This window comes from Chelon labrosus (genome assembly GCF_963514085.1).
Source record: "Chelon labrosus genome assembly, chromosome: 10".
Taxonomy (NCBI): domain Eukaryota; kingdom Metazoa; phylum Chordata; class Actinopteri; order Mugiliformes; family Mugilidae; genus Chelon; species Chelon labrosus.
In genome coordinates, this window is record NC_140360.1 from 16,121,558 (window position 1) to 16,137,536 (window position 15,979).

At 48.5% G+C, this 15,979-nt stretch overlaps 2 protein-coding genes across 3 annotated transcripts; both read left to right on the forward strand.

Annotated features, from left to right (window-relative positions):
* Positions 1 to 86: 86 nt before the first annotated feature.
* On the forward strand, positions 87 to 2,846 carry asb14b (ankyrin repeat and SOCS box containing 14b). Its single transcript, XM_084552763.1, has 9 exons — positions 87 to 279; positions 374 to 426; positions 519 to 650; positions 727 to 885; positions 989 to 1,234; positions 1,466 to 1,634; positions 1,723 to 2,257; positions 2,350 to 2,503; positions 2,583 to 2,846. The coding sequence occupies exons 1-9, from the start codon at positions 155 to 157 to the stop codon at positions 2,756 to 2,758; spliced, it is 1,749 nt and encodes a 582-aa protein (XP_084408889.1). The 5' UTR covers positions 87 to 154; the 3' UTR covers positions 2,759 to 2,846.
* Positions 2,847 to 3,481: 635 nt separating this feature from the next.
* tasorb (transcription activation suppressor b) lies at positions 3,482 to 15,979 on the forward strand. 2 transcript variants are annotated; one of them, XM_084552693.1, is made up of 23 exons: positions 3,482 to 3,865; positions 5,223 to 5,368; positions 5,561 to 5,653; positions 5,742 to 5,814; positions 5,896 to 5,987; positions 6,083 to 6,217; positions 6,293 to 6,417; positions 6,513 to 6,544; positions 6,858 to 6,963; positions 7,169 to 7,272; positions 7,426 to 7,535; positions 7,857 to 7,929; positions 8,057 to 8,131; positions 8,243 to 9,175; positions 9,778 to 10,085; positions 10,171 to 10,273; positions 10,378 to 11,234; positions 12,511 to 12,633; positions 13,033 to 13,192; positions 13,280 to 13,388; positions 13,466 to 13,644; positions 13,824 to 13,958; positions 14,218 to 15,979. In XM_084552693.1, the coding sequence occupies exons 1-23, from the start codon at positions 3,562 to 3,564 to the stop codon at positions 15,459 to 15,461; spliced, it is 5,619 nt and encodes a 1,872-aa protein (XP_084408819.1). In that variant the 5' UTR covers positions 3,482 to 3,561; the 3' UTR covers positions 15,462 to 15,979. The 2 variants fall into 2 exon arrangements, with proteins under 2 accessions (XP_084408819.1, XP_084408820.1); XM_084552694.1 differs by having other exon boundaries at positions 14,221 to 15,979.

The following is a 15,979-nucleotide window of genomic DNA, read 5'->3' on the forward strand; positions in this document are numbered from 1 at the left end:
AGCCACTATTCTCTGCCAAGCTGAACTGGGCTGTAGTTCAGGGCTGTGTGTGCAAGTTGTCGGGTACTAGATTTAATGTGTGTCTTGTTTACCATATGCCCGTGTCTCCTTACAGCAGCGCCTTATCCTGTGTCAACTCTTTTTGGACTAACAGATGAGCACGGAAACAGACCATGACTTTTATCGGTCAGAGGACGACCTGGATGAAGATGAGGCTACACAATATATAATTGAACAAAGTCTCATTCAATATAGAAAACTCAAAGGGCTGAATCCAAGGTTCGTCTCTGTCAGCCTACAATCTTTCCTAGAAGCTGTACATTTTGTGTGTTCAGTGAGTGAAATTTTTATTCTGTGCTATTACTTTCAAAAGTGATCTGAAACCCGGCGAAGACCCTGATGAGATTTTCAAAGCGATCAAAGAAGGTGAGTTGGTGCTTTTTAACCTGTCGGTGCAGATTCAGATCAGCGTGAAGTGTGTCAGAAGTTCTGGTGTCATGTCCTGTCTTTGAATTCAGGTGATGAGTGTGCCCTGAACAGACTGGCTCTGCAACCAGAGACTCTGTCCAGAGTTGACGAGCGAGGATGGATTCCACTGCACGAGGCTGCAGTACAGGAGAACAAAAAGATATTGGAAAATGTCTTCTCGGGTACGTATGGGTATAATATTTCACCTTAAAAGATGTCTCTCCGTCAAGTTCTCACACATGAGAGTTTGGGTTTTAGCATCACCCCCTGGTGCCGCCCAGTGTCGCACTCTGAAGGGTGAGACGCCACTGTTTCTAGCCGTGGTCCACGGACTAAGAGAGAACGCCACATTCCTGCTGCAGAATGGTGGTAGCCCTGATCTCCAGAATGATGAGCAGGATTCTCCATTAGTGGCAGGTATCTCATCATCCACATGCAAAATACATTTTTTTTTTTTTTTTTTTACACAAACGAATGTGATCGTTTCTGATTCTTTCGCCTCCTGCTCCTCATCTCATAGCTATTCTGAATGACCAGTATGACCTGGCCACTCTGTTGCTTCGCTACGACGCCAACGTGGACCAAACGGGACCACTAAACAGGACAGCTCTGCATGAGTCCGCCTTCTTAGGTTTGGAGAACTTTGTCTATCTGCTCCTAGAGTCCGGCGCCAACCCGAATGCGTGTGACATCAAGAATAAAACTCCTCTGGCTCTGGCAGCACTGAACGGACATCTGAATGTGGTGGAGGTTCTGTTGCAGAAAGGTAAATGAGGTGATTTAACTTCCTCTTGCTTTTTCCCCACGTTGTTTTATAAGGAAGAAGAAGTTGATGCACACCACAGACCTTATACACATCAGTCACACAGATATAATGTGTCATTATTGATCCCATACCTATCCCTGATATCCTATACACTCTGCAGAGATATCAAGAAAATGCACTATATAAAGAGATGACATTGCCTGTTAAATGTTCATTCTGTTCATTTTAAAGGGGCCCATGTGTGGTGTGACTCGGAGTCAGGTACTATTTTGTTTGATGCAGCCGCATCAGGAAACCCTGATATAATCTCCCTGCTGCTGGAACATGGAGCAGATCCCAACCTTCCTCTTTACAGTGGCCACCTGCCAATTCACCGCGTGGCATACCATGGACACAGACTGTGAGGAGCTTCTATGTTAGCGTTCACACTGTTCACGCAGAATTTTAACTAATGCCACGTTCTTACATTAAGTCCTCCTCGTTGACAGGGCGCTGGAACACCTCATCCCAGTCACCAAGCTATCCGCTGTAAAGGAAAGCGGGATGAGCCCCCTCCATTCTGCTGCCGCCGGCGGACATGCCCAGTGTGTGGAGATACTGCTCAAAGCTGGCTATGATCCAAACTTCATGCTGCACCCGAGGGTGCGCCGCAACTACGACGACGAGCGCAGGTCGTCCCTCTTTTTCGCCGTGTCCAACAATGACCTTCAGTGCGCCCGCCTGCTGCTGGAGGCCGGGGCGATGGTGAACCAGGATCCTATCAACTGTCTGCAGGTGGCTCTCAGACAAGGCAACTATGAAATGATCAACACCTTGCTGAAGTTTGGGGCAAACGTCAACTACTACTCGCGTGTGAACACCACTCACTTCCCCTCAGCACTGCAGTATGCCCTGAAAGATGAAGTGATGCTGAGAATGATTCTGAACCATGGTTATGATGTTAAGCGGTGCTTTGAATGCCCGTATGGTGACAGCTCCCATGACTATCCTCCTTGGACAACCTCAGTCATCAAAGATATGGTGGTGAGGCCTAACTTTGTGAGAAATATGGAGGAATGCTTTTTTTTTTTTTCCTCTGTCATAGTTTCTCATTGTCTTTCTTTGCCCCAATCTAGTTCTGTGAGGTGATAACAGTGTCCTGGCTAAAGCACCTCTCTGCCCAGGTGGTGCGCATCATGCTCGACTACACTGACCACGTCTCCTTCTGCACCAAACTTAAGGACACCTTACAGGAGCAGAAACAGTGGCAGGATATCTGTCACGTTCAGAGTAAGGAAACTGCTGCAGCACGGGCACATACGTCACGTGCACTCACTGATTATACTAACAACTGAATTTTGTCTGGCAGGAAACGCGCGGAGCCTGAAGCACCTGTGTCGGCTGCGGATAAGGGAGCACCTCAGTCGCCTGCGCTTGAGAGCCCCACTTTTCATAAACTTCCTTCCTCTTCCTCCCAGGCTGAAAGATTACCTTCGCTACAAGGAGTTTGACGTTTACAGCAGGGGCAGCGTGGTTAACCCCTAGTGAAAGCACATTTACAGATGTCACAGATGTCGCTGTCATACAGTGGCAAGTGCTGCCTTGTTATTGTGTGCTCTGAAAATGACACGTCTTATGAACTTTACGGCTTGCAATATTAAATTGCACAAAAACTGCATGTACTTTCAGTTTCTTTCTGTTATCGGCTATGGTAGCACATTGAAATGTAAAGTTTTATTCTTTGTTATACTTGCTCCTCGGGTTCCATGAATCCTAAGGAGACAATATTAAAAGAAAAGGAAATATTGTGATAGTGTTATTTTACGTAGAAGAAGTAGTGCCTCGTTGTCACCACCTGGTGGTAGCAGGGGGTGTTACAGGTGTGGGGTTGCCATGCAGGTTGCACCTGTACAATGATCTACCAACCATGTCAGTGTTAAGAAAACGTGGCACGCATTAAGTAGGCGTTTCAAACATTAACTTGATGAATAGGTTCACGAATGTGCAATGAGTCACATTGTTGTAGTAGTATTCCGCATACCTGGCTCCACCCCACATCTTACTGTGTGTTGTGTAACGTGAAAACTATTTTCGCTTTCACCAGCGTGCGTCCACTCCGCTCAAGTCCTATGGCTGTCATTAATTGCTGCAGTACACCTCGGCGGCCGCCGGGTGGCGCGGATTCTCTCGTATGTAAACACAGTGACGGCAGCGTTTTGCAGTGGTGGAGAAGAACGTCTACGTCATTTTCACAATGGCGGAGGCTGGGTGAGGAGGATAGTGTGTGTGTAAAGCGGCGCCGTAATCGTCAGAGCTACTTGCCCGTAATACGTGCACGGTGCCCGAAAATGGCCCTCAACCCCAACGCGGTTGGAAAAAGGGACTCAGAATGTACCGGGACGGGCGATCTCCACCCGGAGGGCGGCGAACCCCAGAAGAATTCAGCCGCCACCTCGGCCACAGTCAACCAAAATGGCGATCAGCCTGGATGTGGAGACGGTGTAATGCCCGAGCAAGAAGCCCCTGAGCGGCGGAGGAGCGTGCAGGCGGACGCCCGGAGCTTCAGCAGCTCTCCCGTGCCAGTCCAAAGATCGAGCGACGAGCTGCCACGGAAGAATTTCCAAATCCCGAGGAAGATAAAGGAGCGGAAAGGTGGTACCATGTCGCTGCTGTTCTGAACACAGCCTGTCCTGTCTTTCATAATTGTGCTGCTGCATGTCGCTAGCCTGCGAGCTAGCCGCCTGGTTTCACTAGTTTAATGAGTTTAGCAGAGTGTTTATAGCGACATTTTGGGGGGGTGAGTTAGATTACCTCCCCGCTGCTTAAAGCACACCAACGGTTGTAACCGGCGCTGCGGTGCTTGCGGACATAACGCTAGCTTTGCCAGTCGGGCACAAGTTTCCAACAGGCGCAAGGAGCGTTTCTGTGGAAGCAGCAGGTTGAGAGAAGTGTCCACCTGAAAAGACCCCCTTGTTTGGTTTCTTCACCTTTCCACGGGACCGCACTCCTTATTTACCACAGCAGCAGGGGGGGGGGGGGGGGCATTGCAGCGCTGTAGCCCCTGACAACATGTGGGTTTGGCTCTTTGACCTCAGTGAAGGGCATGTGTACATCCAGTCCACCCAAAGTACCACGGCACATTTGTGAAATCCACGTCTGTCTGCTCCAGCTTGATGCCCCCCCTGCTGTTTCAGAGCATCCCCGGTCCACTTCACCTCAGAAGCCTTCAGAGCATCATTCTTGTGCAGCCTCCTACACTTTACCCTACATTGGATCCTTTGGCAAAGATACACAGACACTGGCTGCTGTTGTGAAACATAATGCATGCACGTAAAGCTGAAATGAAGTGGTTGGACTTCTAGCTTTACCCTCTCACAGGCAGCCATCCTTGCTGTTTACCACCCCATCCCTTTTGCATAAGCACTGTATAACATGTCTAATTCTGAGAGGCAGGACCATGCTGCGTGTGCGCTCTCCCCTGGCCTGTCTCCAGCCTTTGACGCACGGAGGAGATGTTTACTACCTGTCAGCTCACAGCTTGGAGCTGATGATACTCCGTGCGTGTTGTCTGCTAGTCTGCTAGTTGTGGTTTCGCTGCTTTGCATGAGTTTGGATTGAGTTCATGTAAATTAAGGCATATATACGGTTTGGTGGATACAAGGGATTCATAGTTGCTGCTGCCGATCTTTATTTATTTATTTATTTTTTTCAATCAGATAGTAATAGCTTACTCCTTCATGTTGTTGCTATAGAAGATATGACCACAATATGATGCTTTTCAGTTATAGCACACACATACACAAAGGAAAAAGGTGATTCTTACATACAAACGACAACAAGACATATTGAGCTGAAGGCAGAACATGCATTTTTGTTTAAGAATCGTTTTAAGTGACGAAAGAGGTTGCTGGTCGCTTTTCGCCGTCATCTTCCCTTGCACAATCGTCCAGGTCCATGTGCTGCTGGCTCCTTTACGCTCGTCCACTGACTCTCTTCTGTGTGTGTGCAGGCTTGTACCAGTTCCTGCCGCCCGACAGCCGGGAATTTGAGGACCTCGTGAAGATTGTGTCCTCGTTTTACCTCGACTCATCGTCGCGAGGAACCTTCACCTACTGCAAGGCCAGGCTGATTCACAATGAGCTGCTGGAGAAGGAGGTTGGTCATTTTTGTCCCGGGTAAAAACGGAGCGACTCCGGGTTAATTAGCAGTCCTCGCAGCTAAGGTGTTAACAACTTGGCAGCGCCACGGCTTCAGTTAATCAACTCGTGTTCCCCTGAGTGACACATTCTGGGTTTGGGGGGCTCATGCCGCCGCGCCGCTTACCGTCTGCTGCATTTTTGTTGCCAGTTCATCGAGAAGCGGAGAGAGATGAAGCAGGAGGGCCGGACCGAACAAGAACTGACCGAGTCGTACTGCTTCCTCTATCCGGACAAATCCAAGGTTGGTGTGCTTGGAAAGCTTCACCGACGTGGAGGAAGGTTAAAAAGCTTTGAGTTTTGATTCTGAGATTTGTGTTTTCTGTGTCCAGCTCCAGTGGACCTGCGAGAAGGGTTTGTCGGTTGGACACTGTAAGATTACTACACTAGGAAACCCGTCAGCGGGTAAGCTTGGCTCTTGTATGTTGCTGCAAAAGAAGGTATTCTGATGAGGGTTCCTCTAATTCAGTTCTCTTGTCACTGTAGGTGTTTATCTGTCCAAATATTCTGATTTGTTACAAATCAATCCTTTCGAAGCCGGTGCGTCTGGAGACATGATCGTTTTTAAAGTTATGAGGGTAAGTCCGTCATTCTTCTTTCACATCTATGCAGCGTTGGTGCTTTTCTGTTTCTTTTGCGACCACGGTGCCAATTGGTGTGTTTTGTCTCTCAGGGACGAATAAAGCACATCCACGAGATCATGCCTAAGAACGCGATAGAACCTACGCCCAAGTTCGACTGTCACATGTCCAAAAGTGCCAACAGGGTCACGTCTTTGCTGTCTTACAGAGCTTTTGAGCTCACGCAGGTAAACGCCGGCTCCTTTTCGTTCGCACATAACATTCCCTGAATGCTCTGAACGCACTGAATCTGTGTCTTGCAGCAATACTTTTTCGAGTTCGCGTTTGAGGAGATCAAGGCGCGGCCCAGACACGTGTGCCCCTACGCCGTGGTTTCCTTTCAGTACAAAGGCAAGGAGGCTGCAGCGACTCCTATGACTGCACACAGGTACGTTATTCCTGCGGGAAACGATGCACCTCATCAGGCACCGCTGAGGAGCCTAGAGAGACATGCGTGACATCTCCTGTTTGTTTCTTTACCAGGTTTAACACTATTTCCAGAGAAGGAAGAACAGGTAAAACATTTATTTTTGCATACTTGTGTAATCCCAGAAAAAAAAATGCTTTGTGTATTCATGTCCATGTAAACTGGCAAATGTATCAGAAGCAGAAAACAGTTCACACAGTAACTGCTGATACTTTTATTCAAGCGAAAAGAGCATTATAAATACTCCATTCCACAGTTATCCAAATTCTCTTCACAGCCAGTGCGTATAAGAGATTGTTTATCTGCCTTTTCAATGATAAATTAACCACGAGCCGTTGCCAGCTCTGCTTCCTCTTTGTATCATGTCTGACCTTTGACCCAGGCTGTTGATTCTTTTCCAGGGAGGAGCTGCTACACTGTGTGGAGCGGTCCACTGGTGAATAAGGGGCACGAGTTATTCCCAATCTGTTTACGATCATCCTCGCGCCCCTACCTTCCTTTCAAACTGTGAGTAAACCGATAGTCTCTCACACACTTGTGCTACTGAAGTCTTCACAGCAGTACTATACATTTCTTTGTTAATCGTTGAAGCCACAAAAGATCTTTATGTAATGCTGCACATATCTTGTAGAAGGGAAGAGGACGGTGGATTTGGTTATTATTAATTTGTCTGTATTTGCTCTCTGATGAATCTCTGCGTCTTCCCCTGCAGACCTGAGAAGTTAGAGGTGGATCAGGGCATGCAGCTGGAGCAGGTGAAGCGAAAGATTCCTTCCGTGCTCTTTTCCTGGGACACCTACAGTATATCACGGGAAGGTCAGTTCAGACCACGGAGAAATCGTAAAGCACGCGCTGCGTCGTGAACCAGCGTTACAGCTGTCTCCGTAAAGCCACGGAATTAGAAAGAAAAAACAAAATGCGCTATTTTGTGTACAGAATGTGGTTCAACGTGCTTATTTCTGTCTGCAGTGATGAAGTGCGGGATGTCCTGCAGCCTGTTTGAGGTGGTGGACGGAAAGGGCAAACCGACCAGTGGCAGTCTGGCGGCGCTGGTCAGCAAACTGGAGCGGGACCGCATGGTGAGTCACGTACATGCTACTTACAAGGTTAACATGCCAGGAATTCCCTAAAAGATACAGAATCAGTTCAGGAAAATTTGTTCAGGATTCATATGAAAACCAAACTCCTCTGGGTGCTCGATGATTTGTACCATCTTTTGATTTAAATAAGGATGTGTAAGGAAAACATCTGTCGTGCTATTCTCTGCTACACTAAATTCATCAAAAGTTCACCCACGGAGAAAGGGAAAACCTGTCCACCAACAGACTGGTGTTATGACGGCTCACATTATGCGATCCCCCCGAGTGTTTCTCACCGCAGCGTCTGCTCTCCTCATCCAGGTGCTGGTGAAGTCCTTGTTCGACAGGGGCTTTCTCTTCCTCTTGTCCTCAACGCAGATGGCTGAGTCCAAAGGTGCCAGAAATCGTTCTCTTTCGCTTCATAATAATTCTCTGTTGTGTCAGTTGAACACCTACTTATTGCCTCGGGATGAGTGTTGACTTTTAAAAAAAAAACAAAGGCCGCTGTTTTGTTTTTCCAGAGCGGCGGGGGCGTGCTGAGAGGAACCTGCAAGCATTATTCATCTTTCAGGAGTCAAGGATGGTTGTGAAGTATTGTAAGTAATATTCACTGTCCTTTTTCTGACTTTTGGCTTTTATTAAGCTGCTGTCACCAGAGACGCATCCATCTCTTTTATATGACACTAATGTGCGTCCTCCGTCCTTAGCATCCAGACTGTTTGAGCCAGAGCCGCTGACGGCGGACCCCCAGCCAGCTATCCTGTCCTCCACTGAGCCTTTCATCCCTGCACTGCACTATGCCATGTACAAGCTGCGCCCCAACCCAGGAAAGGACTTGAGTTCTGGGGTGGAGCGCCAGGCCACCGAATACCTAACTCGTAGGGAATCGGGCACAGTGAGGCCGTTCATTTTGCCTGACTACAAATACAACGTGGACGAAAGGACGAACCCTGTCCCAGTGCCCAGACCCAAGTTTAACATGGACGCCGTGCTGCGCTCCTACGTCCACAACCCCGCCAACTATATTTTACCTCTGAACAAGGCCAAGGACATCATTGAACGAATACGGAACCCCGCACCTATACCAGTACCTACACCAGTACCTACACCGACTATGGCGCCTACACCAACACCTGCACCGATACCGACACCGACCCTTGCAACAACGGAATACAGCCCTGTTTCTGACTGGGGCGGCTCGGACAGAGGTTCGGACAGAGCAGACAGACCCCAAGAAAGGCTGTCCCAGGAGAGGCCACCCGCAGAGAGGCCGGCCCAGGAGAAACCGCCCCCAGACAGCAGCAGGCGGAGGACGGGGTTGGCCCACTCAAACGGCGCCCAGTCGCAACACAAGCCTCACGGCGAGCCTCACGTCGAGCCTCAGCCTCAGCCTCAGCCTCAGCCTCAGCCACAGCCTCAGAAGTTGCGTCAGAACGTGTACGACAAAGACAAGATGAAGCAGCTGCTCAAGCTGATTCAGCTGCATAAGAAAGCTCTGGTGAAGGACCCCGGGAAGGAACGGGGAGAGGAAGACGCCTGGGACGCCAACAGTTTAAAAAGGAAGTTTGACGGGGAGGAGAGGGCAGACGCGAACAAATACCAACGCACGGATCAACTGAGCAACGGGGAACCCAGCAGAGGTGAGTCGGGCTGAAGCCACCTGCGTAGCTTGATGTTAAATAGTTTAATATTTCCACCTATTGCCCTCAAAGTCTGTCCTTCTGAGCAAATGAATATTTTATTAACACGAGTCTGATGAAGTTGTCGGTTATTGAATAAATTAAAATCAGGTTTAATCAGACCCATTTTAAGACGCATGCAGCTCGGGAGCTAACCCAGGTAGCTGTTCATACTCCTGTGCGTGCACTTGTTGAGTTAAATGCTGATGCAAAATCGGTCAAAGTCGACAACACACATGAAACTGAGCTTCTGCTGCTATTAAAGAGCGTATAACTTGGCTGATACGTATTTGGAAGTTTGTTTTAGGAGGTACACACCATAAACAATCAGTCTTGATACTTTAATTTGAACTGAGCAGGACATTTTGCAGTTGAAACATTAACTTGTGTATCCCTTCTGACGGATAAACAAATTGTCTGTGCTGCGTTTTCCAAACTTATAAACCCCCACTGACATATTTGCAATGAATGATGCATCACGCAGCCATAAGAGCTCCAGATATTCTAGTGCGCTAATGAGCCAAGTCTAGCAAATGTCTCTAATTAATTGCGGGCCCTCCTAGGAGTGCAAGCAGACGAGGTGGGAGATGAGGGTGGACAGAGCGACAACCTGACGGCGGTGATGGAAAGCATGGGCATCTACGACACCGACCTGAGGGCCCGGGACAACGCCAACGCTTCAGCAGTCAACGAGACCCAACGCCTTCTCAAGATCCTCCTCGCCACGCTCAACAAAGCCGTGGTCAGAGGTTCGACGTCGAACCACGGCGAACCGTCGATGGGCTCGGGGAGGGCGGAACCAGCCCTACCCGACCCCGATCTCAGAAAAGTAAATGAGCCGACGCAAGCGGCACAAACAAATTACACAGAGGTGAGATGTGAACAGTTGGGTCTGGGATTGTTATTTGTGAATGTTTGACACATCATAGTCCTAAAAATATCTCGTCTGTGTTCAGGAGGACATGGACTGTAGCCCTTGTAGTCCATTCAGCACGGGTTCCCCAGCAGAGCAAGCGCAAACCTCAGATAACACGTCCTGGGACGCCCCCGCCAATGAAGGTGCCTCAGATCGATTAGTTCACACAGGCGTCTCCCTTTTTGACATATTTAGCGGCGGTTAACAACTCATCACTGAGACAAATTTCCTGTTTTCTCTCTTCCAGAAAAAGCTCAGCCTTTCCCCCAGCTGAAGCCAGAGCCCAAGTCTGAGCCAGAGAGTGTGACAGTGTCTTACAGCGAACCAGAGCCCAAGACGCCCGCAGTGGTGGAAGAGAAAAAGCCCGCTGCGACCACGTTACCGGTCGCAGAGGAGGTCACCTTCAGGCCCTCCATTAGCCTGGACACTATACTGAACCAGGAAATCCACAGCCTAACTTCTGACATTAAAAATATCATGCAGACTTACCGCATCTGCTATACCTCGCAGCTGCCCCCGCGGTTGCCACCCCGCCACTGCTGGCTGCCCAACAGCTGCTTCTCGGATTTCGTTTCACTCTACGTCTCCCCCGTGCCCGTTCAGGGGCATGTTAAAGCACTGTGCGAGAAGATGGACAAGTTGATCCCGGCCCCACCTGCTCCCACCAAGGTCACTTCCCCGCCTCCCACGGTGACGACGACTAATCTCACGCCGCCACCCCCTGTCCCCGTCGAGACGTCCAAAACTAAAGAAGAGCCCCCCTTGAACAAGATCACCACCTCCTCTCAGAGCGATAAAACTGGCACCGCCAAGGAAACGGCCTCCAATAAGGCTAAAACGGAAGCCCTGTCAACAGAGATAAAAGCAGAAATCTATTCTCCCTCTCAAGTCACGGCGGGCTCTCCAGACCGAAACTCTCAAAACCCGGCCTCTGCTTCTGGCAGCGGGTCCACCCTGCTGGCTGGCAGCCTGATAGGTCAGCTGAAGCCGGAGGTTTTCAGCAGCTTGGTGGAGATTTTTAAGGACGTCACCAAGAATACGGTCAAATTCTACATCTATTCTGGGGACGAGGGGGAGGAGAGCACTGTCTGCAAGGAGATCAAGGTACAGTAGAGTGTGGCGCTGTAATGGACGGTTGATTAAATCAGTGGATTCTAGAAATAATGTGTGTTCAGTTACAACAGCTTGTTTTATCCAGCTGAAAGTGAAAGCGAAACTTCAATCTGAGTATCCTTATTTCTGAAATGTTATTTATAGCTGCAACTGTCTCGCAATAGCTTGAAAATCTCCTTATCTTTTCAGTTTATCAGATACGCAGATCAGGCATAACATTATGACCGCTGACAGGTGAAGTAAATAACATTGACCATCTTGAGATAATGCAATGTTTTGCTGGGAAACATAAAAAAACTGTTTAGGAACAACTCAAATAATATGAAGAACAGCACAAGGTGTTGACCTGGCCTCCAAATTCACTAGATCCCAAACTGATCCAAGTATCTGGGATGACCCACAGAGGCCCCTACCCTCAACCCATGGCACCCAAAGGCCCCCACTAACAACATCCTGTTGCCAGACACCACAGGACACCCTCAATAGGAGGCCCATGTCCATTCTCTGATGAGACACAAGGGAGACCCACGCAATTTTAGGAAGGTGGTCATAATGTTATGCCTGATCGGTGTATAGTGATTTGCAATCAGCCGAATATCTTTAGCTCTTGGACTTCTAATCAGACAAAACAAGAATATTGAAGGCAGCATTGAATTTTCCAGTTTTTAAGTTCCATTAACGTTTCATAGATTAAATGATCAATGAGGAAAATAACAGATACACTGAATAAGAGGCAGGGTGTTTGATTGACAGTAAGGATTAGTTGTAGTCTTAACATTAGTGGATGTTTCTAAATGACATAATTGGACATAAATGTGGTCTACTGCACATGGATTCCAAATAGAAGAAGAAGAAGAAGAAGAAGTCGGCTAAGGATATGTAGAATTAGATGATACGTTTTATTTTAGGCTTTATTAATAGTCAAACAGACCGAGTCATATTTAAGCCGGGAGGACAAAAGTTGCATGGTCGAGGCAAAGACAGCACGAGGGCTATACTTCCTCCAGATCATCTTTTATTATTTGAGCTGATCGGCCTCCACAGCTCTCCTCGGCAGTCGTAGCTTGAACAGGCACACACACGAGCGAAGATGCAGGTCGGCAGTGGGAATATGCTCCACTAGCTCCTCTTTGTCACCATGTGTTCATGTCTCGGTGCTCGGCTCCTGTCAGTCACTCACTCACTCAGCGCTCGCATGTGTAAGAGAAGAGGACACGTTCATCCGCCTGCCTCTAACAATTCCGTTTCTCCCGCCTCTCGACGACAGGAGTACTTGAAAAGTCTCGGCAACAGCGAGTGCAGCCCGCAGACGTTTCTGGAGAACAGCGGCAGCCTGGACAAGCTCCTCATCATCATTCAGAACGAGGACATCGCTGCGCACGTGCACAAGGTGAGTGAGTAACTTACAGTGCGGGTGCACAGCGTTTGAGCCCCCACAAGCACAGTGTTTTCTTTGATTTGATTTTCCTCTTTAATTTAGACTCACACTTGCTTACTGTAATCCCAGAATGACTCAGTGGTGTTTAGATCAGGGCTCTCTGGGGGCTGCACCATCTGTTGCAGGACTCTTGTTTCGTTGCTGAAGAGTACACTGGCTGTATGTTTTTAGGGTTGCTGGCGTGCTACAGGATGACGTTTGGGTCGATCAAATGCTTTCATGAAGTTTATTAGCTGATGGATAAACATTTAAGTGTCTTAAAATGTCGCCTGCACCTTTTTCTGGCTGAATTTCTTCATCGCCAACATTTTAAAACAGACGTGACATAAGAACAACATTTTCTTTGCGCAGATCCCGGCTCTGGTGTCTTTGAAGAAGCTGCCCTCGGTGAGCTTTGCTGGAGTGGACTCTCTGGACGATGTCAAGAACCACACATACAATGAGCTCTTTGTGTCTGGAGGCTTTATGGTGTCTGATGAGTTTGTCCTCAACCCTGATCTCATCACGCAAGGTAGGTTTTTCTTTCCCTTTTTTCGAGAGATGCGCAAAATATCCACCGGGCGATACTTCACAGCTTTTGTTGCTTGTTTTTGTGCAGATCGCTTGCAAGCCCTGCTGAAGTTCTTGGAGGAGCAGAGCACCCCCGAGCACCCGTGGCAGTGGAAGGTGCACTGCAAGTCCCAGAAGAAGCTTAAAGAGCTGGGGAGGTTTGTAGTCACGATCACTGCCTTCAGCCCTGTTGGCCTTTGAAGACAATATCTCAACGCTGTATTCTCTCTTAAAGGTTGAACTCAAATGCCATGGGTCTGTTGAACCTTCTGACAGCCTATCAGAAGAAGCACTTAGTGGAGTTCCTTCCTTATCACGAGTGTGACACCCAGTCGCGCCAGGCTCCCGATCTGGATTGCCTCATCAAGCTCCAAGCTCAGCACACGCAGCAGCGGCACCTTATCTTCCTCACAGGTAGGTTTCTGGATTCATCATCCTCGCTGCTGCCGTGCGCTTCCTCTGTTTAACAGAATTGTTTATTTGTCTGATCTCTGTGTGACTTCACATTTAATAGATGACATCTTTTATTAGAACGACAGAAAAATACAATTATTGCTGTATTGTTTTTTTATTTTATTTATTTTTTTTTACAGAAAGGCCATTTGAGATGTTCCTGCAGTATTCCAGAAATGGAATAGTGATAGCAAGCATTGATGACGTTATGAGCGGTTTCCACAGTCTGATTGGTTCCATCAATCAGAATGAGCTTCCCACGCCTCCATCCACCGGTGGGTCCCATCAACAAAACCAATAAACACAAGAACTCTGTGGATTTCAATTTTGCAGTAGAGTAACTGTTTTGCTAAATTGACTCTGTTTCTCTGTAGTTATCTTGCCAGTTAAAGATTAATGTGCTACCAGGCAGTTTTTTTTTTTTTTTTTTTAAACCCAGTTGATGCTGTTAAAGCGTCTGTAACACATTTGTTGATAAAATCTCTCTCTGCACTTTTCCCATTTCTCCCTCTCTGCCCTCTCCTGCTCTCTCAGTAGTGAATGATGAGTGTGTGGAAGAGGAGGACATGTCGTTAGATTCTGATGATGGCGAGCCACAAACCATAGCGGATCCTCCAAAGCTGATACAGGGGGTTGGAGAAAAGCCTCCGCCCCCTCCGGACATGGAGGAGTTTCGGCCTCCGCTTCCGGACCGCCAGGTCACGCCCGAGACCACTCCGTCGCTGTCTGACTACTGCGCTCTCAAAACGGCCATCTCTCAGTTCAAAGCCACCAACCAGATAGGCATGGGCTCCTCAGACATTGGCAGCTTATCACCGGGAGGTTTTCCTGTGAATCCCCACCAGAGCTTCCTGTGTCCTTCAGCTTCGTGGTCGTCCTACACGGGCTCCTCCAGCTACGCGGCATCCCCTGCCTACCCCGCCTCACCCTGCAGCAGCACGCAGGAGCAGGACTACCGGCCACTAACTACTGCTTCTTCTACAGTCCCCACCCCACCTGTCATGGCAACAGCAGGACCTTTAGCCAATCTGGCTTCCCTCCCGCTGGAGGTCAAACCGCCCCCTCCACCTCACCTCATGATGCTGGGTCACACATATTCCTCAGACACTGGAGGGGCGGGGCCTCCTGGGACCTCTCCGCTCACCACCGCTCCCCCCTACACAGACCATAAGGACACAGCCCAGCCAGGTTACATGGCTGGCATTCCTAAAAATGCTTGTGGGACCCCCACGCAGCACGACAGGACACTTAGTGGACCTGGGGAGGGTGTATGGGCGACGGGGACCACCACTTGTGAGACTGCCAGCAGTCAGGGTGTGGTCACGTCTGGCCCAATGGACCCCAGCGGACTCCATAAGACTGGTGAAACCCTAATTGGAAGCACTCCTGGTAATCACAGGGGCAGGACTCAGGTGAATTGCGCCGACAGCCTTGGAGCTCATGTGGGCATTCCCACAGGGGCCACTAGGGGGGGCCCTGTACTAAGACCAAAGCTGCCTCCACATCCAATGTGTGGAGTGGGCTATGGTAGTATAGGTGGCATGCCCGGACATATGAATCATGGACCGATGCGGGGTGCTATGGGTCCGAGTTCTTTAGGGAACTACAGAGGGAGAGGAGTCCCACCAGGAGGACTATGGCCTCGGCTAGGACGAGGACAGGAGCGAGTGGACGGGACTGGAGGTGGTCCCTGCTCTTGGTACCCACCAGCAGGACGGGGTGGGCCGCAGGATTACTACACAGACTACACATACTCACACAATTATGCCCCTGAATAGACAATCAACACAATCAAGGGGGCAACGCAAACTCCAGAGACTATTAGAGCTGAATGTATATATTTCCTTGTCATAAATGCATTGATTTAAATCCGTAAATAAGGATCCTGGTTTTCTACATTAATAGGAATTGATACAGGCAGTGCCGAGTGTCCTACTGTCGTGTAAACTGTCTGTACACTTTTTCCATGTGAGTTATTTGAGACCCTGTTCAAACCACTATATTTATATTTGCCAAGAAATGTTAATGGCCTTCCAGCTTCTCAGAAATGATCCATATTATTTCTGTTCTGCTCCGCTTTTGAAACGGTTTGTGAACAAGGGGAAAGGCTGATATTTTTTTAAGGAAAAAAACAAAACAAACGAGTGAATGAAATTTCACTTTTGCTGTCGGTTTTCTTTCTTTTTTTATTTGACATATTTGGTTGTCCAAAATTCAATTAAAATATTTCAAATCTCTGGTGTGTGTGATGGGTTTGATGACGGTGTCAAGCAAACCATTAAAAATATAAATCACA

What these genes read in the sequence shown, in the direction of transcription:
- asb14b (XM_084552763.1), top strand. Translation starts at nt 155, where the DNA reads ATGAGCACGGAAACAGACCATGACTTTTATCGGTCAGAGGACGACCTG. An exon ending in GGAGGTTCTGTTGCAGAAAG is followed by an intron (nt 1,235 to 1,465) that starts GTAAATGAGGTG and finishes TTCATTTTAAAG; the next exon opens with GGGCCCATGTGTGGTGTGAC. An exon ending in GGATATCTGTCACGTTCAGA is followed by an intron (nt 2,504 to 2,582) that starts GTAAGGAAACTG and finishes TTTGTCTGGCAG; the next exon opens with GAAACGCGCGGAGCCTGAAG.
- tasorb (XM_084552693.1), top strand. Translation starts at nt 3,562, where the DNA reads ATGGCCCTCAACCCCAACGCGGTTGGAAAAAGGGACTCAGAATGTACC. An exon ending in AACTGGAGCGGGACCGCATG is followed by an intron (nt 7,536 to 7,856) that starts GTGAGTCACGTA and finishes CTCCTCATCCAG; the next exon opens with GTGCTGGTGAAGTCCTTGTT. An exon ending in GCAGATGGCTGAGTCCAAAG is followed by an intron (nt 7,930 to 8,056) that starts GTGCCAGAAATC and finishes TTGTTTTTCCAG; the next exon opens with AGCGGCGGGGGCGTGCTGAG.